This window comes from Canis lupus, chromosome 25 (genome assembly GCF_003254725.2).
Source record: "Canis lupus dingo isolate Sandy chromosome 25, ASM325472v2, whole genome shotgun sequence".
Classification (NCBI taxonomy): Eukaryota; Metazoa; Chordata; class Mammalia; order Carnivora; family Canidae; genus Canis; species Canis lupus.
The window spans coordinates 37,540,949-37,567,230 of NC_064267.1; the positions used below are offsets into that span (position 1 = coordinate 37,540,949).

At 49.7% G+C, this 26,282-nt stretch overlaps 1 protein-coding gene across 7 annotated transcripts in view; it reads left to right on the forward strand.

Moving 5' to 3' along the window:
* Positions 1-26,282, forward strand: part of FBXO25 (F-box protein 25) — a 63,317-nt gene that overhangs the window by 33,553 nt on the left and 3,482 nt on the right. For 5 of the 7 annotated variants that reach the window (XM_025463225.3, XM_049101136.1, XM_025463221.3 and 2 more), the window contains exons 3-9: positions 4,885-4,988; positions 5,884-5,933; positions 8,287-8,379; positions 17,840-17,933; positions 18,835-19,019; positions 22,598-22,780; positions 25,610-25,753. In XM_025463225.3, the coding sequence (XP_025319010.1) occupies positions 4,885-4,988; positions 5,884-5,933; positions 8,287-8,379; positions 17,840-17,933; positions 18,835-19,019; positions 22,598-22,780; positions 25,610-25,753 (853 nt within the window). The remainder of the gene's footprint in view (positions 1-4,884; positions 4,989-5,883; positions 5,934-8,286; positions 8,380-17,839; positions 17,934-18,834; positions 19,020-22,597; positions 22,781-25,609; positions 25,754-26,282) is intronic. The other 2 variants (XM_049101137.1, XM_025463222.3) reach the window with 1 other exon arrangement.

Below are 26,282 nucleotides of genomic sequence, written 5' to 3' on the forward strand. Positions count from 1 at the left end.
GGAACTTGCTGGGTCTGGGTCTGGTGAGCCTCATGGTTTATGCTCCTCTTCCCCTTGATAATGTGGATAGGAGCAGGGTCCAGCGTCCTAACTGGCCGGCCACCTCACTGAGCCCAGCAGGTCCCTGAGACCATACCAGCCTCAGCCGCCACAGCAAGAGGGCTCCAGCACAGTCCTTGCTCATTACAGCTCCTGCTGTCTCACCAAGGTGACACAGGCACAGAGCGCCCTGGAACAGCCCAGACCCTCACCACGTCAGCTTCTCATGCCTTGCTAGGGTGCTCCAGGGCCTCCCGGCTGATGCCTGCTTTGGCTCCAGCAACCCTACTAGGGCACCCCCTGCACTGAGCATCCTGGGACATCCTGGCTTGTACCCACTCCACCACAGCTGTCTCATCAGGATGCCTTCTGTATGGAAAGCCCAGGGACTACCCCAGCCTGCACCCACTTCAGCTATAACAGTCCTGCCATGGTGCCCCCACACAGAGTGCCCCTAGACCCCAGCCTGCACCTCACCTTGACCCCCAGCCACCTTGCCGGGCCATTCTTTGCACAGCCTGGAGCACCCTGGTTGAACCCCTTTGGCTGTCCTGCCAGGGCATCCCCTGGACAAGAGCCCAGAGACTGCATCAGCCTGTGCTCACTTCCCTTTCATGTATTGTCCTGTTGGGATACCCACACTGGGGAGGGCCCTGGGATCCCACCATTTGTAGCCACTTCAGCTTCAGCTGTCTCACCAGGGTACCCTCTGTGTGGGGAGCCTCAGGGCTGTCCCAATCCACTCCCACTATACCTCTGACCATCGCACAGGGCAGCCCCCCCAAAACCCCCAGCCTCCACCAGCCACAGCTCTGTCCAGCCAGCCCTCATCACCAGGCACACATTCTACATGGGGGGGCAACCATACACAGTTCCTCTCCCTTAAATTTAGGGCAAGTAGCTATTGTGCCTAATTGATAAAACCAAACACAAAGTCAAACAGGGATGGGTAGATACGGGAATATGCTCCAAAAGAACAAGAGAAAACCTCAGTGACAGAACTACATAAAAACAGAGGAAAGCAGTGTGCCTGACAAAGAACTAACGAACAGTCCTACAGATGTCTACTCGGCTGGAGAGAAGGTAGGTGAGCTCGGTGAGGCCTTCAGCAGAGGTAGGAAGTGTACACAGGAGCCAGTCAGAGCTGAAGAATACGGTCACAGCAAAGAAAACTGCAGTGGACAAGAGGGTGCAGAAGAATGGGTCAAGATCTGGGGGATGGGGGATGGAAAGCGCCCAAGCTGAATAGCATGAAGAGAAAATTACTTTGAAAATGGAGGGCAGGGTGAGAGATCTATTGGACATATCCAGCGAACAAACATTCCCATTAAAGGAAGGAGAAGAGGTAGAGAAAGGGGCACAAAACCTGTTTGAGGAAGGACAAGGTTACATGCACAGGAACTGGGGTGAGCATATAGACTCGTTCTCAGGGGCCGCATTCTCAGGGGCCGCTGTGTGCCTGGTTTCACACAGTGTGTAGGGTTCTGACGTCACGCAGTTGGGAAGATGCTACATCTTCCCCTCCTAAGGAAAACCCTATGAATGAGAAAACATATGGATTATCTTGAATGTTCTAAATCTGTATCATACTCAGAAAAAAACAGGGGTGATTGGGAAGGGGTGGGGAGTCGGTGAGACGCAGGTACAGCTCCAGATTGACGGGCTCCCTGGTCTGAGTGTGTGGCCTTGCCCACGTGGTGGGAGCAATGGGGGGCTTCCTCCAGAAGCAGTATGCACACTGCAGGGCGTCAGGGACATTCCGCATCCTGCCTGAGGGGAGCCTGTCTGGGAAGAGCTACTAGCACCAGTCACAGTGGGATCATCCTGAGGTGTTTGCCCTTGAAATGACGTCCCATCTGGGGCTTGCCTGAGAATAACCGGAGGTGGTAAGGGAGCCAGGAAGTGAGTGGAGATAGGGATGACGTGAGGTAGCTACACCTTGGGAATGTGGTAAAGCACACCTGACATAGACCATTTTACAGTGGGAGGTACCCAGCTCTGGAGTATTGAGTGCATGGACGTCCCCACGCCCTCCTCACTGCTCAGCCTGCAGGACTGATGCTCCAGCCCCCTTAACCGACTCTGCACCCTCCACCGCTGTTTTCTGATGCCTCGAGCTCCACGACCCCAGGTCCCTCAGATACTCAGAATCCCATGCAGTTTGTCCTCTTATGACTGCTTGCTTCCCTTGGAATGATGTCCTCAAGGTTCTCCCATGTTCCAGTGTGTGCCCGGATTTCCTTCTGTTTTAAGCTGAGTAATGCCCCATAAGCATAATACCAGCTTTGTTCTGCTTGTCCAGCTGTGTGCACAGACAGGAGGTGGCTTCCCCTGTCAGCTGTATGAGCATGGAGTCCAGACGTCTTGTGGAGACTCTGCTCTCACTTCTTTTAGGTGTATACCCAGCAGTGGGATTGATGGGTCAGATGGTGGTTCTGTGGGGATCCCTGGGTGGCGCAGCGGTTTGGCGCCTGCCTTTGGCCCAGGGCGCGATCCTGGAGACCCGGGATCGAATCCCACATCGGGCTCCCGGTGCATGGAGCCTGCTTCTCCCTCTGCCTGTGTGTCTGCCTCTCTCTCTCTCTCTCTGTGACTATCATAAATAAATAAAAATTAAAAAAAAAAAAAAAGATGGTGGTTCTGTGCTCAGTTTCTGTAGGAATCACTGCAAATCTGTGTTTTCTAAACAGGCTGCCCTCCTTCATTCCCACCAGCACAGGGGTTCCTGTGTCCTCGTTATTTTCTGGAGCTTACGTAGCTGTCCTACGAGGTGGGAGCTGACTGCTCACGGTGGTTTGCATTTGCATGTCCCTCTTGACAAGTGATGTTGAGCATCTTTTCATGTGCTTATTGGCCCCTTGTGTGTTTTTGGAGAAATGTCTTCATTATACACATTTTTAATCCAGTTGTTTGGTTTTTGTTGTTGAAGTTTCTGCTGACTTTTAAATCCTGGTTGGTGATGTTTATGTCACTCATGAAACCACAGGTGATAAGAGCATTTCCTATGCATGTGATCGGTCAGTGGCTTATGTACATGTGAAATCAAGCACTGTTGAATTTACAGTATTAAATGTTGAATTTTAATTTTGGAAGCATTTTTCTTTCTTACCAACTTTCATATATGTGTTTTTGACCTGTGAGTATGAAAACCACTGAAGATACACTTTGTGAAAATGGCATCTAAGTTTCTGTAGAGAGCCTTTTCTCTTGATTATCCGTGTGGACCCAGGTGGGGCATGGTGACTGGTTTGGGCCTGGGGGCCTGACTCAGTCCAATGAGCGCCTTTACTGCCTGCACAGCCCAGCAGGGATGGGGAGCCCCAGGTGCCATGGTCACACCGCCGGTTATATACCTGCTGGAGGGACGAGCATCTGCAGCCACACCTGCTGTGTGTGTGCGGGGTAGAATGGGATCTGCCGGGCTCCCTCCAGGGCAGGGGCAGGGGGCCACCTCCTTTGTCCCCTCGTCTGGCATCCAGTGTGGTTTACACGGCACAATTTGTAGACAACAGTCTGCGCTTCTGGGTGTGCTCGTGACTCTAGTTAGGAGAGCTGCGCTCTTCAGGTTTGAAAGCTGCTGTGTTCAGGATCTGAATCCATGACAGCCGACTTGTGTGAGACGGAATGTAACACCCAAGGACCAGCCACTTTCCACGAGTTCCCACCACTGTGTGTGAAGCTTTTGTATGTTTTTGTAAACATACTTGTCATGATTTACAAACGGTTGTCAGTGTGGTTGGAGTCTGTGCTGACTGTGATAAATGGGTTCCCCTGGCATGTGCAGCTGCATTCATTAAATGTGAACACTAGTGAGTGGAGGAGCCATCACCGCTTTCTCGGTGAGTGTGCTGGGAATCAGCAGCATTAGCCTGTGGCCCTAGCATCAGACTTAGACCTCCACCAGCCAGCTTGTTGCCTCCAGCATTAGCCTGTGGCCCTAGCATCAGACTTGGACCTCCACCAGCCAGCTTGTTGCCTCCAGCATTAGCCTGTGGCCTGAACATCAGACCCGGACCTCCACCAGCCAGCTTGTCGGCTGTCCACAGGGCCTCCCCCTGATTCCAGACCAAAAACCAGCCAGTGTCAATGTGTTGAAAATAAAAATTGTGAGCATCTTTACTTTTGAGGGGGTGGACTGCTGTGTACAGTTATTTTTTTTAACTATAAATTGCCTTTTAAGAAAATGTTTTCCAGTTGTTTGGTTACTGCCTTAAATTGTTTCCTTATTTTAGCCAAAAGGAAAAAAAAGGGAAAGCTTTTAATTAGATGCACTTATGGGAAAATGAACAATTTCCTTCACCTGGCTTCAGTTAAGTGTCATAACAGTTGGCACTGTTTGGTTGATGCTTCCTAGGAAAGCGTTGCTGTGCAGCAGTGGTGCTGGTAAGGCCTGTGAGCCTGCAGAAGATGAAGGGAACGCTGGATCAGGAATATGGCGCATCATGACTCAGTGTTGGGCATCCTGTTCTCCCACTGATCTCTCCCCAAAGCATTTCTGTGGTGTTTATCATGTCTGTGTTGTTGTGAAGTCTCCATTGATGGCCGTATAGAACCTCTGAGAGAGTCTGAAACTTGTTCCACCCTTCCTGGTATGACATTCCCAAAAGAACCAGGATAGATCTCAGACTTGTCAAAGCAAACAACAGATGAGACGTTAACCTCATAACTTCAGACCTGTGATATGCTGCTTGCAGAGTTATTGGTTGCTTTCAGAATTCAACATGATTTTTGTTTTGGTCTTCTGGATTGCAAACCGATGTTATCTCTCTTTTTTTTTTTTTTTAAATAAAAGCCAAATGAATATCTCTCTGTAAAAGTATTTAATAAAATGTATCTTTATTTCAGTATCTTAAATAGTGACGATGAAGAAATATTCAGTAATGAAGAACAGAAATACACGTCCAAAAAGAGGAAAAAGGATCATTTTAGAAATGATACAAATACTCAGTGTAAGATCATTTTTATTAATGATTTTATGATGTTTTTACTTGTTTTATATATTGATATACTACATTATTCTGATAATGCTATCTCAAGAAATAAAAGACAATGCGTGAATGATAGCTCTGTATCCAGTGTTGCCCGCTGACTTGGTTATCAGACCATTTGCAGCGTAACTAGTAAGATTTGCAAAAACAAAAGGTAGCAAAACCTACAAAGCAGCTCGTGCATCTGAATGACCAAAATGGTCGTGAGTTCAGTGACCAGTTCACTCCCAAGCAAAGAGACCAGACTGCAAGGTGTCTTGCTTTTGGACTCCTCTGTCGGAGACCCGGCCAGAGCTGGCCAGGAAGGGCTGGACACGTGTAGGCTGGGCGGGGATAGGGAGCCTCCTGGCGATAGCTTGTCTCCATGACAGGCTGCATTCCTCCTGAGGCGCAGCCTGGAGTTTCTGGGAACCGTCTTAGGGCATTCAGGCTACTCAATAAGAACAGGTTCTGTGGAGAATAGAGTGTCACAGTCCTTGGGTGTGGGTCTGAATTACATGAAAAAGGCAACAAGAGAAGAATTATTAGGACACACAGAATTAATTCCTAATCACAGGTTTGTAGTTAACTATAGTTTTATAGTTTGGTATTACCACAGTTGTTAGTAGTGCTAGTTTTCTTTTAAGTTACAAAGACTTGGGGCTGCCTTAAATAATTTTTCATGTAAAGATATTTCAGCATCTCTTAAAATGATGTCAGGAAATAGAGCAGTTCTGTTGACATTTAACCAAGTGAAAGCATCTCTTATTTATATGTCAGATAATTTTGTTAGCATGTACAACTGTTGAAGTTCCATAAAAATCTTCATTTTAAATGATTTGCCAGATTTTAAAAGCAAAGTTAATTTTTATTCTAGGTTTTTATCGTGAGAAATGGATCTATGTTCATAAAGAAAGCACAAGAGAAGTAAGTATTCTCTTCTAATTAAGAGTATATTTGGTGCTTCTGTTGAATATGTAATGTCATATTAAATAAATTATTTCTTTTGCAGTATGAAATCTATGATTCACATTCTAGCAGATGAAAATATAGGACCTTTGAAGCGGTGATTCGTGTGTGCATGTGTGTGCATGCACGCGTGTGTGTACATGTGCATGCGCATGTGCAGTGTGTGGTTAGCGTCCCCAGTGCAAATCTGAATCCACCAAAGGCCTGTGTTGGAACAAGTATGGACCCTTAGATGGTTTGACATTTTTTCCCTACCTCTCCCCAAAAGCCACTGGTGTGAGCCTCTGGTGCTGCTGCAATGTGTGTCCTTGCTCCCATGTGCTTTGGGTGGTGAGAACATTGGTGGCCCCCATTTAGAACCAATGCAACGTTGTAGATAAGTCTGAACCTGTCAAGAGCTGTGTGAGCCCTTCCCGCTCCTGTCTTTTGCCAATTTGGCTGCAGCTTTTTTTTATGAGCCATGGGTAGTTCACTTCCATTCTGTTTTTTTCTCTGCTCAGTATCCAGGGAGGCTTCCTTCATTTTGCAGTATGAGAAACTCATTTGCTGTATTTTGCAGCAATTGGGGAGCATAATTTAGGGAGTAGTTGTTTAGCATAGATATAACATTCCAGAAGTGTTAATAATGGATGTTCTGCTATGGCTCTGCTCCCTAGAAGCTTAGGAGCTTCTGAGCCAGAAGACTGATTTGGCCTGTTGGTGATGGGTAGAACTGCTGTGTGGGTTTGAGATTGCTCTAGGCTCACACACGCTCTGAGTGAGGCGTGTCAGAAGCGCTTGGTAGAATCTGATGGCTGGGGCTTATGAAAGACTGTCTAGTACTTCATCTGCTGTGTTACCACACCAAGTACAGAGTAGACACCCATTCAGGGGAGCATAGTGTGAGTGTGAGTCTGCAGAGGTGTTGTGTGGGCCCTGGGACAGGGACACAGCCAGGCTTCGGGGGGCTCTGGGCTTCCTGTACTCAGCTGCATCTCTGGCTTAGCACCTGCTTCAGACCAGGCACCTCTCCTGCTGGTCTGCACGGCCCGCTGTGGCTGCCCCATAGCCTCTGAGGTTCCATGTGTGGTTCTGGGCCCACCAGACTCAGGTGGGCTCGTGTGGCCCAAACATGTGTTTTACAGTCTGTGAATCAGATTTAATTCCCCAAAAAAGAAGAGGCCTCTGTGACACGAGTGGCTGCCTGGGAAGGAGTCTGTGTCTGTACCAGCATTTAGAGCTCTGTTCATTGCGAAGAAAAGGGAATTAAAGTAGAGATGTCAGCAGTGATTGACTTCGGATTATAATCTATAATTAACCTTTGCTTCCTGCACAGCTCCCAGGAAAACAGTTTGCATATAGTAGATATTCATTAATAATGTATTTTGTTTTAAAAACATGTGTTTTGTTGATTTGTGCACATATTAGGATTGTTCTTGGGATTTGGGCACAAATCCAAATAAACCTTCACGGGACATCCTAGGTCTGAGACTCAGGTGTGCGCTCCAGCTGCTTTGCTAACCCCTGTCCTGGTATCGGTTAGAGATGCGAGGGGTAATCTGTCACCTCCTGTGTCTAGGATTATCACCAGCTCCTCTAACCCCACAACTATGACTTGAAAGTCTCTATATACTCTCAGGATTTCAAATACAGAAGATGGAGTTTGAAATGAGTCCTGACACCTCGGATACAACCCTGTGCAAACTGTGTAGAATGTAGGATATATTGTGAGGGATGCACAGCTGAAGTAGATGGCAGTGTTTTTAGTACTGAGAACACATCCCTTGTGTTCCATGTCTTCCCTTGGACTCTGGGACCCGTCTTGTCTGACAACCAGCTCCGGGGTTTCCCCAGCTGGAAACCGTACATAGTCACCCCCTGACTCCGGGCCTTGGTCCTGTGCACGGGGCACCTTCCAGACCCACAGAGGAGTTGGGTGTTCCAACGTGTGTGTCTGCAGCAGACACATCTTCACAGCAGCTGGGCAGATGATTTGTGTATCTGTAGGTGCTTAGCTCAGAACACATCCCATTGTGATTTCAGTTCCCAAGCTCATCCCGACCAGAGAAATCAACAAGTTATTTAATACATATTTGGCTTTATCTCAGTAGTGATGTAAGAATAGCAGAGTATAATGTCCTGATTATAAATGACTTATATTTAGCATTGCGGTTTTACACCATGCTAATCTAAATGTAGAATAAATCATAAAAACAAATGCCCTTTGCTGAAATTAAAAAAAAATTCCACAGACTAATTCGCATTAACTGTCACTTTATTTTGACTAATTGACTGATGATGGATTTCAACTGTTTTGTGTCTGTTTTTCCAGAGGCATGGCTATTGTACTTTGGGAGAGGCTTTCAATCGCTTAGACTTCTCAAGTGCAATTCAGGATATTCGAAGGTTCACTTACGTGGTCAAAGTAAGTCTTCCGTTTCAAAAGCCATTTGATGACACTTGATGGACTGGGTTTTGAAGGTGACAAGTGTAAATATTTAAGACGCTTCTGGCATTGGTGCAAAGTTGTGCTTGTTTGGTAGCAGAACAGAACATGAAGAGTGAGCTCGGGGTGACAGAAATAGTGGGGTTCTCTCCTGCCGTGGTGTCCCACACGCTTTCTCCCAGGGGCATATCATGTTGCAGGTTTCGCCCAGCCACACACATAGGTGCATTGCTGTGGGAGACCCAGAAGGGCGCACACAGGCTCTTCCTGAGGTTCCGGCCTCATGATTTCACGTGCATTTTCTCCTCTGTGTTCCTCACAAGCATGAACTCTGCTTCATAGACAAGCAGCAAGCTGGTAGGAAAAAGGGAATTGATATACAGTGGATCTCCACAGAAGCCTTGATTGTGTTGATGATCTATTTGTAGAGGAAATTTTTATCTTGGCTCAAAAAGAATGTATATCATGTGTTACATGCATTGTAGACAAAATGTAAGCAATGGGTTGTGATGACGTTAATTTTGGGTTTTTAATAGGGCTGAGATATTAGAAATATTTTCCTTGTAACGCTTTTTAGGAAATGAAAAGTATTGGGATACCTTGGTGGCTCAATGGTTGAGCATCTGCCTTTGGTTCAGGTTGTGATCCTGGGGTCCTGGGATCCAGTCCCACATTGGGCTCCCCCGCAGGGAGCCTGCTTCTCCCTCTGCCTGTGTCTCTGCCTCTCTGTCTCTCATGAATAAATAAAATCTTTAAAAAAATTTAAAAAGTAGTATTAGTGGCAGGACAGATATATTCGGGGTTAAATCACTTTATACCTGAGGTAATAGTACGTGTTTGGTTTGGCCCCAGAGTTTGCCAGGGTGTCCTATGTGACCAGCATGCAGGGCACCTGTGTGCCACGTGCTTCCTGGGAGTCCTGTGCACTGGGGCCCGATGGGGTGTGTTCTGATGCACGCACTGGCCAATGGGGCACGTCTGTCATTCACCATCTCTGGGTGAGGCACTGCATTTGGACTCATCCAGTTCAGAGTGTCGAGAATCTAGGGGCCAGGAAACAGTGTGTTAGCACAGAGGTCTCTGTTCTAGTAAATTTTTCTCTGCGGCACCATCTTCAAGTTTGGGACACCCTGAGTTGTTGTGTCCTACTAACCACTTTTGAGCACCCCACGCAGAAGTAGAGGGACTTCATTGCAGGGGTGGACTAGGAGTTGTGCAGGGGCCTGACCACTCTGTGCTCAGATGAGGCACATCTGTGGGCCAGTGTTCTTCCTTCCTATTGCCTGATCCTCCTCACTATTTGTTCATTCTGTCTGCATGTCACACTTTTGCCTGCTGAAGAGCCTTTCCTCATGTGTCTTTCGTGTTTTTGAAAATGAAAATACCAGCGTTAGCCTCACCCTAACCATAATAGCTGTAAAATTGTATGTTTCCTCTACTGATTGTTTTCTGATACCTACAAAATGCATAAGTATAAAGTTAAAATGTGTCACATGCATTGTCAATTGAAATGGTCTCGTGCCCTTCTAGAAGTACCTCCAGTCTCTGAGTTGTCCTGTGGAGATGGTGTGCACGGGACTTGGTGACCCGAGAAGGTGCTGAGGCCGTGTGTGCGAGGCTTGACAGGCTTAGTCACTGCCCAGCAGGAACCTCACCTCTCATCCCCACCCCTGCCCACGTGCACCCCTCCATAGACCAGCAGGGTTGGCTTCCAAAGAGCCCATTTGCTCATGTCCACCTTCTGCTAACAGCAAAGACAGACACCAGCCGTCAGTGATGCTGTGCATCAGTGCACGTGCCACTGCAGACACCTGCTGTGGGGCCTTAGCTCCCTCCCTCCCTCTGGCACCTACCCTGCCCATGCCGGCTCTCCTCTCTCCCAGTTGCATTATGTTTTCACCTCCAGAGTAGCTTGGGACCCCCCTCCCCGACTCAGCTCTGCTCACTGCCACCCTCTCACAGAGATGCAGTGTCTCCATGTGCTTGGGTGTGAGGTACTCCTTTTTTTTTTTTTTTTTTTTTTGTGAGGTGCTCTTCTTGTTGCCTAGCAGGGCGTGTGCTCCTTGACCTGTGCTGATGGCAGATGACCTTGACCTCAGGAGCCACTGAGTGGAGTTTTGTGATGCTTTAAATGTGTGTAGCAGCTTTTCCTACATCAGCAGCTAGGAGGATTCCTGTGTTCTTCTCAGGAAGGTGATTTCCCGTAATTAATGCTGAGCTGTCTGCACTCATTGATGTTGAACACATGTAAGCAAGATGTGAGGCAGCAGTGGTTTTGAAACCTTTGATAAAGAGTTTCCTTATGTTTGTAAAGGTGTTCAGGGATGGTTTTCCTGAGGATGTGTATGAAAGAAAGGAAGAATATTCTATATGAGATCCTTTTGTTCTCCTAAAGTCAGCAATTTTAAACTGAGACTAGTCAATAATTATTACATTTCCTGAATAAAAATTATTAGTTATCGTCCAGTTATACATTGTGTTGCTGAGGTAAAGATAAGTAGTTTTGAGTGGAGGTGTGACCATTCCTGGCATTATCTGTTAATACCTGAAACATTTTCTTATCTAGGTTACTTTAATAGTTTTTCCATAATTTTTCTCTGATTTTTGAGGAATTAATGTTGCTTTTCCAAGCTGTACTCAACTTTTTATAGAAAAGAAAATAATTTTAGGTGCCATGTACTCCAGACACCCATAGCTGTCCTAGGATTAGGGCTGAACCATGTGTCACCGCCGCACCTACATGCTGGCAGGAGCTCCAGGGATGCCTCCAAGTGGCAGTGAGCAGTGCCTTGGAGAGCTCTGGGAGGTTGGTAGGAGCTTGTCCCACTCTCCTGCACCAGGGCAGGTTCCTGAATTCATGCATGTGGGCAGGTGCATGTGCCTGCATCCACGCAGCTGGGGAGCATGAGTTCAAGCACCACTTGTTGCTCTAGGCTAGCACGCACACACACCAGCACTCATAGCACTGGCAGCCCCAGACCTTGTGCACGTACTTGTGAGATCACTATCCTTCATCATCCGTGTTCAGACTTCATGAGCGTGCTGCCCCGTACTAGCTTCAGGCTAATCAGTCATCATGATGTCAGACTGCTCTTCAAACCTACCTCCTATTCAAAACCAGCTTCTTCCTCTTATAATAGTTCGTGACAATTGTCTTGGCCAGTTACTAAATAGCCTTAGCATAATGTATTGAGCTGTTAGGGGCATCTGGAGAACTCAGATGGTTGAGCATCTGTCTTTGGCTCAGGTCATAATCTCAGGGTTCTCTGGTCGAGCCCCACCTTGGGCTCCCTGCTCAGTGAGGAGTCTGCTTCTCCCTCTCCCCCTGCCTTGCCACTTCCCCTGCTTATTCTCTCTCTGTGTGTCAAATAAATAAAAATTAAAAAAAAATATTGAGCTATTAAATTTACTTCCAGAAAGTCAATGCAAACTGAAATATTTTCACTAAGTAGTAATTTTTCTCTTATTAACTATCTGCAATTATTATTTCATAATATGCCCTGAGAAATTTCCTTATTAATAAAAAAAGACAAGTCAAGTTGCAGCTTGGATTTGACCCTTGGTGAGTGAACAGTTCTTAATATCTGATCCATGATTCTGCTGACTTTCACTTACCCATTTCTAAGTCATGTATAAGTAAATTAAATGCATTTTTGGTCAATTTTATGAGCTTACTTTCATTAAAATAAAGACAGATTTGGTGGAATTTTGAAAAGTTTACTTAAGAAAATCAGCCACACACTTGGAAATGTAGCAAGCCAGCACTTTCAGAGAATCTTCTACACCAGATTCCAGCCACACTCTGCCATCAACACTTGTCCTCTCTGTGAGCGAAGCCACATTGAAGGAGATGGGCCTTTGCAGATCCAGCCATGCCCAGGCTCCACCTCCCCAGTCAGGGCCTCCCTCCTGTGTGGGCAGCCCATGGATGTGGGTTTGGTCATTTGTCATCACTGCCAGACTCCCCTGAGCCCCAGGAGCATAGGGACTCCACCAGCTTTGCTCACTGCAGAGCCCCCAGTGCCCAGTGTGATGCCACCTCCATCCAGGTGGAATGAAGGTGCGCTGGCAGGTAGCTGGCAGCCAGGACAGCAGTATGTAAAGATGTAGGGATTAGTAACACAAAGCAGGTTCATCCTGTAGGCGTCTGGGTTACCCCCTGTGTCCTGTTTCCTGCAGAGTCCCAGGAGAACAGCAGACTGCTGGGTCCCTCAGGACAGGTGGTGGCTTCTGGGGACCAGGCATACGTGGACAGTGGGGCAGCATCTGGGGACAGTGGGTTGAAGGGCTATATGTATGTTTCAGGAAATTTGTGAAAGCAACACAGGGCAACAGTTGAAACTTGCAAATGTTGGATATGCTGTATTTCCTAAAGTAGGGACTCCGTGGGGAAAATCTGCTCAGGAGCATAAAGTGTTTATGCCTTAATTTGTGTTACATGGAAAGTGTACCTGAAGTCTGTCCTTCTGGCCTTGCCACTATCTCTGGTGTGTTATTTACCTTCTTCTGCTTCCATGTGGTGATTCTCTAATTGGATAGGCTTTGTAGTTAGAAGACGGTATATGCTCATGAGGGAATGTGGCCCCAGGCCATTGTACCGCCACCACCCTCCAATGGGTGGCTGTACCTCCCCTCCATGGCCCCATGTGGCTGTACGTTTCCTTCCTCCCCCCAGGAATGTGCCTCCCTCTCCCCCACAGGTGGCCACTGTCCATTTCTCGGCTATTCTCCAGGAAGTGTTCTCTTTCCTAAACAAATGTGCCTGCCTATTTATATTTTTGTGGCAACGCACAGAATTTTAAGTCCCAGGTATTATTCTGTGATACTGAGAATGCAGCTTAAGCTCCTTTCCAGACAGGTGTGTTCCTTGCTTGCTATGTCCTACATTTTCCTAGACAAACAGTGTTTTTCTTCTAATAGTGTCAGAGTTGGTTCTTCATTTTAATTCTTTGTGCACTTGTAATTGGAACCTGTCTTATATATGGACAGTTTGGTTGAAACTTAAACTTTATTTAAAACCTTTCATGGGAACATCTGTTTTTCTCTGTAATGGTAAATTTAATATTTAGCTTCTTCCAACTTGAGTTGGTCTGTCATTCCCAGCATAATAAGGCTGAGTCACCTGTGGGATTTCCATGCAGCACTTCTGTGATGTTGAGGACAGGTCCTGTACTGTATTCTTCCTAGGTTTATGAAACTTGAGTGCACCCTCTGCAATTTAATCACAGACATACGTGGTGAGTGGTATTGCTAACAAACATTCCACGTTCCCCAGGGCTCGTCACCTGCTCAGGGACAGGTGTGGTCAAGGACAGGATGTCTGCAGACCTAGCGTCTGTGGTCTTAGGCCCCGACTCATCCTGCAATCATGTGAGAGGAGTTTGTTAATCCCTCATCACACTAGGAGAGGAGAAAATATTCATTAAATGGCTATGTTTCTATGTGGCTAACAAAGGAATCCATCAGGTTAGTCACTGAGAAGTGGGTCATGGGAGATTCCAGTTCAGGTAAGATGGTGTCTCACAGGACAGCGTGTCCTGGGGCAATGGTGTTTCCCTGCAGAGGTGGTATGTTCTAAAAGCACATACAGTGTTCTGAAAGAGAATTTCAGCAGCTTCCTGACTCATTAAAGGGCGGAAACCAGATTTCTGTAAGGGGTTGTCCAGGAATTGGACCAGGAGGAGAAAACAAGTTGGGATCACATGGCTCTAGCCCCCAAGTAAAGATGTGGTGTGGATGGCCAAGGATGCTCATACCCAGGACACCTCCAAAGGCCTACAGCTAGCCCATGGTGCCCACATGAAAAGTTCAGAGTTTTGGAGTTTCACTTATGTCCTTTACTGGTGGGTACTTCCCTTCTGACCATTCCACATTCCTGCTGCATTTGAATAATCAGAATTATCACTTTTTCTAGGAAATATATCCAAGTAGTGACTCTGCGGGGTGGAATAACAATCCCTAAAAGTGTGTCTACATGGAGCCTTAAAATGAGAAGCCAGGGCAAGGCGGGAAGGACTCTCCTCTGTGGCCCCTGGGAACTGAGGTGCAATGGGAAGGGCCCTTCCCTTTAAATAGCAGTGAGGATAAGTCAAAAGCCCTCTCTGGCTAGAATATTTTGTAATGTGGATGTTTCTGAGCTTTCTCCTAATCTCTGTGGAGGACTGTAGCATCCCCAGTTTATACTGATGCACAGAGGGAGGGGTAGAGGTGGGTAGTGGGCTGGGAGCCTCACTGCCCCTCTGCGTTCAGTCTCTCTCATTTCCTTATCGGGGGTCCTGGGCACATTTCTGAACCTCGCATGTTGGGCCTCTGATGGGTTTAGTATCTACCTCCAAGGGCTGCCATGGGGAGTGCGCTAATTAAATCATATCCTGCTCTGTGTCGGCTGTGTTTACACGATCTCTTCAGGGTGATTTGGACAAAGGGGCCACAGCTGTGGACAGGGCCATTTATGCCCCAAGATGTAAGGATGGGAGACAGGCGGGGACAAGGAGCCAGGGGGACACCACATGCACCGCTGCCCCAGTACCGACAGAGAAGACTTGACTGTGTAAGACCTCACTGTTCTTAATTTTAGGAACTTTCCCTTTCAAAGAAAACAAGGGACTTTCCTAAATGTGCCCTATGACATCTTGAAATAGTGTCCTTTTGAGGTCAGTGAGACTGTTGAAAAGGACTCTAAGGTTTCCAATCCTGTTGCAGCCAGACCTTTGCTGGTCGCAGGTAAGTGATCACCATGTTGGAATCCTCTTGCCCCACCCCAAGCACTGCGACCAGCACCTGGAGGTCGGGTGGTGGTGGTGGTGGTGGTGGTGTCCTCCCCAGAGTGGGCGAACAGGGACAAACGAGCCACTGTTGATGGGAATTGTGTGGTGTCTTAGGCCAGTTATTTCCTACCATTGCTAGGTATTTACCATGAGTTCTGCTGAAGGTACAAACTGGCTTGTAGGATACTCTACAGTAATTAAATTTTTGCTGGCTATTTTACTGAACCTATGGTTTCTTCTCCTTTCAAGGAAACTGGGTATTTAGAAATGGAGAAAGTTTGTTTTTTATTATAAAACTAAGATTACTTACAAAAGGATATCTTCTGTGTTCCTTAGGACGAAACCTTTATTTTCCTTAAATCTTCCTATTGTCGATTCGAGAATTGGCTTCTAACTACAAGTGTTTGCTAACTCTTCTCCCCACACACCGTGTTGGATTAAAGCATACTAGCAAAATATGTGAGTTCCCCTAAAAGCTAGATTCTTTACAGAGGAAGGACTGAGAAATGACAGTGCAGGCCCCATGGAGATGGTTGCTTTCTGTTTTTTTCTTAATTTTTACTTCACTACAGAATATGTTAAGTACAGTATGGTACTACCATGGGCATTTACGCATCTAGTGTGTGACTTGACAAGTAGGACACTCCTGACGGTCCGGCAGTCGACATGCCACCACCTGTGGACATCTCTGCTGCTGACTTCTGCCTCGGAGGTTGAATCTCCTGACTTTCCTGTTTATCGTTCTGTCACCTTTGGAAAATACTTTTATTTGTGTCTTTGTTTAAAATTGTATATTAGTAGAATAGTATTGTGGTTTTGAGAAACACATATGTTCCATTCAGTATTCTGCGAGATGTCAGTTTACAGTCAAAAGAAGTGCTCTTCAACGGACTTGACACTTTGACCTTAGTAAAATTAAATTCGATGTTGTAGTTCTGACATTTTTAAGTGATGTGGCATAAATTGATGATTGTGGTAGATGGGTATGTCCTGGCATGAGAACACTGGGAGTGTAGACGTTTGTTCTTTAGAGGGCAGGCCAGCAGAAGCATGTCCTCCAGAAACCTGAAATGTCCCTGTCACAGGTCTACAGGGACCAGCGCCAGCTTTAACTGTCCGCCTGCCAATGTTATCGGTGAGACAACCTGCATGATGAACAGAGCCACCGAGGGGTCCTGTGACAAGAGTAAAATTGTAAATTGTGACACAATATAATTTAAATGAAATAGCAGTCCTTTCTTCGCCATTTCTAGAAGTCTGTGAATAAGACAAAAGGCCTGAGGATGTTAATTCCCAAGGAGAGGGAGAGAAGGGACAAAGCAAGAAGTGGGAACCCTGACTCACAAACTATCTGCCCAAGTCTATGTCATTGTGATGCCTGTTGGCCTCTGAGCAGAGGGACAGGGTCCCCTGACAGCAGCTCAGACTGCAGGGGCGCATCCAGGGTCAGGGTCATGGTTCTCCTCTGGCTCATGACGGCTGCTTAGCATATTCTGTGTTACAGAGTTTCAATCATGTTCCCTTTTTGTTAAATGTTAAATTGAGAAGATTTTTAAATGATCACATTATGAAGTTTTAAATCACTGAAGGCTGTTTGAAGCTGGCAAGTGGGAGCGACACATGGGTGATAAGATCAGGAGTAGAAGCAGGACTGGGCCTGTCTTAGGCATGTCTGGTTTGATGTGATGGGACCTGAGGGCTATGCCCTGCAGTGTGTGTGTCTGTGATCGCTGTAGCAGAGGACACTTATGGAAGCATATTAGAGATCACAGGATGATTTCCACCAAGATCATCATGTGATCCTCCTATATAAAATATTAGTTTTGGACTGCTGCATTCTACTTGGGTTTCTTTTCTCCTTCTAGAAACCAGCAAGGTGAACAGGAGGGAGGGTGGAGAATCCCATGTTCAGGCAGGTGTAATTACCAAAAGCAGCTGCGATTGGCAGAAATGGTCCCCATTTCTGAACAGGTGTGTTCCCACTTGGCCATGGAGGCCTGGCTCTGGGTTCCCTGAAAATCCTATTTGTGGAGGGCAGCTTTCTGGGCAGCATTGTTGGGGTGAGGAGCTTGGGAGGTCCTGTAGAACAGGTATGGGAGAGGGTATGAGCAGAGGCGTGAGTCCACTAGGGAGGTGCATCAGGGAGTCCGTGACACCGCCACCTGGTATTTCCGATTGTCCAGGAGTGGAGCTGTGAAGTCGGACCCCATTGGGGGTGTGGGGAATTAGACCGGGGTCCTTAGGAGCACAGGAGGCATTGGTGGGGCAGGTGAGGGGCCCAAGAGGAGTGGACACTGGGAACCAGGGTAAGTGACAGAGGAGGCAGGGGTGTGACAAATGGGAAGGAGGACACAGAGAGGGTGAATGTAAGGGGGAGACAGAAGGTCCCCCAGCTGCAGATGCCATGGGAGACAGCAAAGGGAAAGGTGGATCTAAGGAACATTTAAAGACAGTGTTCAGGAGAACTCACAGAGGTATGAATCTGGAGTCTGCCCTTTGAAACCGTGTCCCACCCTCAAAAATAACTGATCGCCAAAGACTGTGACAGGCATGGGGTCTCTGGAGGGGACAAGCCAGCTCGGTGACAGGCGTGGGGTCTCTGGAGGGGACAAGCCAGCTTGGTGGCGGGTTTTTTGCTTCCACATTATGTAACGCACCTCCTCTCCTCTCAGCTCCTGCAGCTAATTGCCAAATCCCAGTTAACTTCGCTGAGTGGTGTGGCACAGAAGAATTACTTCAACATTTTGGACAAAATTGTTCAGAAGGGTAAGATGATGACCACGTGTTTGATAGCAAGTGCAGTGCGAGGAGATGGGGCTCTTCTTCATTCCTCAGTATGTATGTTGTCAACAGCAATGATGTCCAGTGATGCTGTCGTGTTGGGATGGGCTATTACCACAGGACAGTGAAGGATCCCTGGGTTTTAGAGAAGTTTCACCTCGTTGAGGTAGCTGGTCTGTCTACCTTAGCCATGTGACCCCATAACTGTGGCTGTGGCCATGGCGTAGTCACTAAGGTATCAGACGAGCCTGTGGCTTTATTCTTAATTTAAGTCCATCTTGGTCACTTACTGGCCAGTTGTAAAAAGAACTTTCAGTTTCACAGTGAGTTAATGTATGTAGGTGAATTGCTGATTACATGTGTAAGCTCGTCAGGATAAGTATAAAGGGAAACAGACACTGCCAATTTTATAGCGAAAATTGTAGATGAAGCCAGGAAATATTTAATGTTCTTTTAAATTTCATCATACTTGTGGTATCTCAAAAAAAGATGCCAGTTTGGAGTTGCAGTGAAATTAGATCATTGTTATGGTGGTAAAATACACATTTTTGAGTTTACTGTTTTAACCATTTGTAAGCACACAGTTCGGCTGCATTAAGCACATTGTCCACCTGCCACCAGAAGGTCCTGTGGTCCTGCACTGACCCCCTCCCCTTGCACCCTGGCTGCTCCTGGTGCTGGCACCTGTCCAATTTCATCTTTGTTAATGGACTCCACTCTGAGCACAAGTGTGTGGGATGTGGGGTCCATCCCTTCACGACGGCTCCCTTCCCTGCACACAGTGCCCCCTGAGTTCGTGTGTATTGGGGGTTAGGACCCCGTTCCACTTCCATGGGTGCCCATGCACTCTATTCATCTGTGCTGTGTGTGTTCTTGTGCGTTCCAGTCCTCGACGACCACCAGAACCCCCGTCTCATCAAAGACCTCCTCCAGGACCTGAGTTCCACCCTCTGCATCCTCATCAGAGGGGTTGGGAAGTCTGTGCTGGTGGGAAACATCAACATCTGGATCTGCCGTCTGGAGACCATCCTCCGCTGGCAGCAGCAGCTGCAGAACCTGCAGGTCACTAAGGTACAGGGACACACTCATGCGTGAAAGGTGCTGGTGGCTTATTGGAATGTTTGTTTTCACATGGATTTGGCCCAGAAGGCCCTTGGATAGCTTAGATTGCTTTTGGGTAGACAGTAGAGATGGTTGCTTCTGAGAGGAGAACAGGTATTGAGTTAGTGTGCTGATTTGCCTTCCAGGAAAATGAGATGTTTTGGGCTAAAACAACTGCCCGTGAGTCATGGGTGCCTTGCCCTGCCAGCAACTCCAGGGTTCATGCTTGCTCATGTCCCTGCGGTCCTTCACTGCTGTGTGTGGCTCTCCAGCAGAGTGCACTGGGGGAGAAGATGGTGCACTTGTGTAGGTCGTTCTGGTCAGGTTTATTCCAAGAGCTAGTTTCAGCAGGAGTGTTAACACCATTGACTCCAGTCAGCATCTCAGGTGGGATTTGTGCCTCTCTGGGACTCTGTAAGATAAAGAATAAACGGAACGCATTTCTCAGTGCCCAAGAGATCACCCTTCAGTCTCCAGACTGCCCTCCTAGAGGATGTACGGTGCTGGCTCACCCAGGACTCACACAAAGCCAAATATTTTCAAAAGTGATCATGGAAAGCCTTAGTTTTCAGCTATTTACCATCTAAACCTGAGATTTACAGAAGAGGAGAGGTTCCTTAATTACGGCCTGAAGTCATGAGTACTCCGATGTTCAATGTCTGTGAGCACTATGCAGACTGAACAGAAGTAGGTCTGGACGTGGTCCTGCAGTGCCCTGAGCTGTCACACACCTCCTGTGCCCCCACGGCTGAAGGCTGTAATTGGAAGGTCTGTCTGTGACACGCACGTGGTGTGGAAGCCTCATACAAGTGGCCAGGCCACGCACCCAGGTCCCCCTCGTCCCTCATGTGGCCAGCCTGTGTGGCAGTGCCACTGCAGCTAGTGAGCTGGGGGCAGGCAGCCAGCAGGGGTCTGTGGTCAGGGTCCTGAGCAAGAGCTTGTGGCTGGGAAGCTGCAGGCGGGGCTGCTGCTGTGTATCATTTAGACAGAAGTGTGTGTTCACTATGGGCAGGAGGGCAGAGAAGCTGTGGAGTTGGGCTGGGACGCATCACAATGGGGAAGGAGCTGAGGCAGGGTCATTCCTCTTCACCTCTGCAGCTCCTGGACCAAGAAGGCGCTGGCTTCCTTTAGGGTCTTCCTTTCATTCCCACCAGCATGGAGCACGCATGGAGGGAAGGCAGCAGTGGGGACGACCCCCTGACCTGGGCCTGGCTACACGCTCAGAGCTGGCTTTCCTGTGGCCTTATCCCCTGTGGCCCCAGCTGGAGGTGATGGTCATGCTCACTCCTCACAGTGGAGGTGTGGGCCTGTGAGCCAGTGTGGCGGCTCCAGTAGCAGCTGCAAAACCAGGGACGTAAGGCCTTGTGGGGAAGAGAGCTGTGGCCAAATTGATGGGAACCTGAGTTCGGGGTCACTGTACGTTGGGAGCCGAGCAGCCTGACTGGGATGGCAAGGGCTGCGTGTGTTCAAGGGTAAGGCCAGCCCATGTGCATGAGGGGCCTTGGTGCATGAGTCCTGGGCACCTGAGTCGGGTGCAGCCCATGCAGACAGACCCCTGGCCACCACTGTCTGCTGGAAAGTGGTGAGAACTCCCTGAGGCAGCGATGAGCAGGAAGTGGAACAGCTCTCAGTGGCCCCTTATGCGCCAGGTCCTCTGTCCTCAGTCGCCTATGCGCTACAGTAGCGTGAAGGCCTGGCATGAGGACAGAAGAGCTTCCATGAGAATGGGGATCGCTGTGGTTGGTGTGCTAGCAAGACCTCCCAAAGCCGTGTTCCTTCACACATGGTGACATGATTACGATTACAGGGTTCCTGATGAGAAATGGTTTAGCTAGGCAGTGGGGGGCTGAGCTGAAGGCCCTGTGGCCCCCGACAGACTGTCCAGCCAGACGGCTTATGCCCCTTCACATCGAGTCATAGCTGTTCCGAAGGAAACTGCTGGCATTTCTGCTGTGCTATCTTGCTGGCGGCCACCACAGGGCTGGGTGTTGCAGCACCAGGCTCTCATGCCTTGTGCATCCAGGGTTTTTCCTACCACCTCGTGTACCCCGATGAGCCTCGTGATGTTAGCAGCAGGATGTTTATGAGCTCCTATGTGATGTGGAAGCTCCTCTTCCAAGAAGCACAAAGCAGCAAGTCTGAGTTGTTCCTGTAACAGTGTGAAGACCTGGCCAGGGAACACGCACACATGTGTGCTCTTCAGTGTGCACTCTGCTGTGCACCGGCCTGCGAGACCCTGTAACCACACATGCTCCGTGTGAGCCCCTTGTCCTTGCTCACACCATGTAGCTGATCGGGGGTGCAGGTCCATGTGCCAGTGGGATGGCAGGATCTGAAATGACACATGATCACATAGCAAGTGACATCCGGGGCACTGGGCTGTTCCATAGACTGGCAGCCAGTGCCGAGGCCCACATGTCTTGGGAGTACTGCTGAGGGGCTACGTCCTCCCCACACACACAGTGCCAGGAGAGCACTTCTCTGTCAGGGCAGCCACATGGCAGCGATGAGGACACAGAGATGGCACAGCCAGTCTTTCATCACCTCATCGCACCCCACCCCAGAGATTTCTCCATGGAAGTGCACTGTATGTGGGGATGCCAGGACTGCTCATGTCCCTGCGGTCCTTCACTGCTGTGTGTGGCTCTCCAGCAGAGTGCACTGGGGGAGAAGATGGTGCACTTGTGTAGGTCGTTCTGGTCAGGTTTATTCCAAGAGCTAAAGAGAACAGAAACCAGGAAGAAGCCAGTCGTCCTCAGGGCTGACCACTGAGGGCAAGGACACTCAGCCATGTCAGAAGCGTTCAGGTGTGGCCAGGTGTGCAGGCGTCCCCGAGTCCTCAGGACGAGCAGGCTTATCTAACCTTGGCCATGCTCCATCAGAGACCTTGCCCCGTCTGTTGCTGGGAGATTTCCCTGGTGAGAGGTGGGGGGCGGGGTGTGTGCCCAGCTTGGGGCTGAGACATTGTAGTCTGCATCCTGCCCCTCTGTCCCATCCCGCCCCCTCCCATCCCTTCCCTCGCCCTCTCATTCTCTCCCTCCCCTCTCTCCCCTCCTGTCCCTCTTGTCCCCTCCCTTCCAATAGGATGATGCACAGGTCCTTTCTCAGGGACACACCTGCAGGCTTGTGGGAGGGAGGGTGCGGCTTCTCCATATGACATCAGATGCTTACAGCTGGATGGAGCCCTGGTGGTAGGTCAGTGGCTTCATCTCCTCTGTCCACAGGCCCTCCGTCTCTCTTTCTGGTCTTGGTGTCGTGTCTGACGAGTGAATCCTGCACTTGGGGGGTCTGGAGGAGCCGAGGGTACAGACTAGCTTCTGTTCCCCTCAGCCTATCCTCCAGGGTCCCCATGTGGCCAGCTGTTTCTGGATACAGGTGTGGGGCACAGGACTCATGCTGCCAAGTGTGAGGGATGGTGACACTTTGGTCATAACTCTTCGGTGGTGTCACGTCGTGAAGCACCTGTTCTCACTTGGCCACTAGGCCCTCTTGTAGCCTGATGCTCCCAGGCATCATGTGCAGTGAGATGCTGTCCACTTCCCTTCCAGCAGGTGAATGATGGCCTCACGCTCAGTGACCTCCCGTTGCACATGCTCAACAACATCTTGTATAGATTCTCCGACGGCTGGGACATCGTCACGCTCGGCCAGGTGACCCCAACGCTATCCGTGCTCAGCGAGGATAGGCAGCTGTGGAAGAGACTGTGTCAGTACCACTTTGCCGAGCAGCAGGTGAGTGTGGTGGCCTCGGGGCCACAACAGAGCGTCAGGTGGAGGGGGGCTGGCATGTGCCCCTCGCCCATCTCTAGTGACCACACGTGGCTCTCCCAGCCCCCCCTGGCCGTGCCCCATGCCTGTAGACCCAGCTTTGGGGACTAGCTCGAAGCATGTTTGTGTGCGGCCCGCTAGGCATTCCAGGGTGCTTACTCCTCCTGCGGGGCTCTGTGAGAGTCACACGCACGTGTGGGGCATCTGCTTTGTGCAGGGCAGCAGGGCACAGGTTGAGGAGCCTGATGCAGCACATCCCGTCAGAGACAGGTTTGGGTGCAGCTGGGACAGAAGGGCAGGAGGACAGAACTGTGGATGCATGGCCCAGGGCAGGCTGTCACTCTTGGGGGAATGGGGGTGGGTGGGGGTGTCTGAGTAAACAGAGGTTGCCTTGGTACGGAGCAGAGCAAACTGTCTGTAGCCCTCAGAGTCTCGTGGATGGGGGTGCAGTGACCATACCAGGTCCTGGGGTTTTCCCAGCAGGCTTAGAAGAGCCACAGAAGAGCTGGGAGCAGAGTATGGAATCCAAGACACCATCCCCCTCCAGGAGGAGGGGGGTGGTCAGAGGAGAAGCCAGGGCACTGGGGCTGGCTGGTGCAGCAAGTCTCAGTAGCTCTCACCCTGGGGACCAGACGAGGAGGTGCGTGAGCTGTTGTGAGGTGTCCAGAGGGCAGCGGGCAGGGATCGCTCTTCAGCTGGATGAGGAAGGTGGCTCCAGCAGCTGAGTTCAGGGGTGGAAGGGGCACAGGCCCCTGAGAGCCCAGAAATGCTGCCAGGGGTCCTGAACCATCAGCTCAGCAAAAGTCCATGGGGTTTAGCTATTGGGAGCCTGCGGGGACCCTGGAGAAAACTGAGGTAGATTTGTTGGAGTAGAAACAAGTCAGGATAAACTTGAGCTGGGAAGAAGTATTAACTTGTAACCTCTGCATAGGAGATGGTGGTGTTGAAATGTTTGGAGGGGGGGATGGGAGAAGCCAGGAGAAGGTTCTCCAGGATGGAGGAGGCAGGTCAGGCTTGCCTTGGGTGCTGGCTTTACGGTGCTGGTGGGGATGTTGGAGGATGCGGGTCTGCTGGGCTGGGATACATCTGAGTGGCTGCTCCAAGTCACGCCTCGCTGTTTTTCCAGGGTGGGAACTGGAGAAGGTCCACCGGCCATTTATGAGTCCATGCATGTCCTTAAATAACCCGGGTACCCTGCACCAGCATTTCCTGTCGATGCTTATCGTGAGCGGTCGGTGCCCACGGGTGACCCTGGCCTGCACATGCTCTGTATAAAAACAGTCTCCAAAAAGGTTGTGTGTCAGGGCTCAGTAAGGGACAGGGAGATGCTGAAGGAAGACAAGTACGTTGGGAACGACTTGACAGCAGGGTGGGAGGGAGCACACCTGCCCACAGAGTGGCCAAGGGGCATGAGGTCACACTGGGAACAGTGGCTGCCGGGCATCCCTACAGGAGCTGTGGCACGATGTGGGGCTGGCGGGGGACAGGCTGGGAAGCAAGCCCACAGATGGGAGTCTTCTCTTCACGGTACTTGAGGACAGGCACATCCTTGGAGCTGGGCCTGAAGCTGTGTTTGCTCCTTTGTCAACCTGTCCTCTTTTCTGGTTCTGTTAGAGACAGGAGCCTGTGCCTCTGCTCCATGGGAAGGGCATAACCGGCCCTCAGAGCCCACGTGAGGTGATGTAGGTGTGCAGGTGACGGTCTTTAGTTGTAAACAGGGGCCTGCTCCTCAGGGCTGCCATCAGGAGGAGCCGGGTGATGTTTGAACCCCTGGGGCCCTCCTCCCTCAACACAGCCCCAGGAGCCCCTTCGGGCTTCTCCACAGACACACAACGTGCCTCTGGCCATGGGTGCACTTCCCAAGGCTGAAATCCTTCCCGCATGTTCTGCCCTCTTCACATGGTGCCCCATCTCCTCAGGAACAAACGGCCGCCCTACATGGCCCCTCACCTGCCCCCAGCCTGGCACAGTTCCCTGGTCTGGAGAACCGTCCCTCTAAGTGCTACCATGCTGCTGGCCATCTGTCGCCCCCCGGCCATGGCCTGCAGTGCCACCCTCCGCTCCACAGCTGCTCAGCATCTGCTCTGTGCACGGACCCCATTTCCGCTGGCCATTGCCCTGCTGGTGGACGTCTGTGTTCTTTCCACCTTGTGGCTTTGGTGGATCCTACAATTGTGAGGACATACACGTTTTTGTGTGGATGTTTGTGTTCATTTCTCTTGGGTGGACAGCTAGGAGTGGAAATGCTGCAGGTGTCAGTTTGGAGGAGCTGCTATGCTGTTGCCCCTAGCAGCTGCACCACTGCACCTTGCCGGCCGCCGTGCACGTGGCTTCCGGCGTCTCCGCACCCTCACCAGTCAGGGCTCATGGTTACTGGGTTTTCTATTGCAGCTGGCCTAGCAGGCGTGCACCTCATTCTGCATCCTTGGTGATGGAGTGTGGCACCCCAGCCACCTCTGCACCAGGTCCCCTGCCCTGTTAACAGTCGGGTTGTCTCCTTCTTACAGAGATGCGAGTGTTCCTCCTGTGTTCTAGGTACAGGCTCTTAGATACCTTGCGTGTGTGACGTAATTTTACCTTACTAGAGATTGTGGGGAAGTCCAGACCAGAGTGCTCACAGCTGCCACGTGCTGTCCCACCGTGCACACGCAGTGGTTCATATGGTTAGTTCCTCACTGATTTGGTCCGTGGGCGTTTGAGTTCACAAAACTGGATGTTCCACGCACCACGTCGTGTTGTCACTGACATGTTGTGAAACCATCTGCTGGTTCTCAACGGAATTTTGTCTGTCAGTTTTGTAGACATCTGATCCTTTCAGAGAAGGGCCACGTGGAGTGGAAGCTGATGTACTTTGCCCTACAGAAGCACTACCCGCCCAGGGAGCAGTATGGGGACACCCTGCATTTCTGCCGGCACTGCAGCATCCTCTTCTGGAAGGTAACCATCTCGGACGGTTCAGTGTTGGGGAGGCAGATTCTTTGTGTCTATTTTAGGTGTCATGGTAGAAAAAAAATGGGGAATTATAATGAGAAAATGGGATTTAGGACACCAAATATTGGGGCTGGGCAATAGATTCACGGAAGTAAAACACAGCTTGTGGTTTGAGTCGGAAACATTGGGAAGCGAAGTGTGTGTTTCTGCCTCTGGTAGATGTTTGCTGGTAAGACGTGTGTCCCCAGGGGCAGTGGGGTGCCTGGCACCTGGTCCTGGGTCAGTGCTGGGTTCCTGTCAGTGGTTCTGGGCACCATGCCAGCCCTGAGCCTGAGAAAAACGGGCTGATGTGTCCCTGTGCTTTACAAACCTAATGCTCCTTAGCGGGTACCCCAGGCTTGGCGTCCAGTCCGGGGCCCTGTGCCCCTGGTGACCCTTCTGCTGGCATCTCCTTGTGACTCCCCTTCATGCCAAGCCCCTGCCACACGGAGGTGACAGCCTTTCAGAGAGACACGGGGTTTCCTTGTTTGATCAA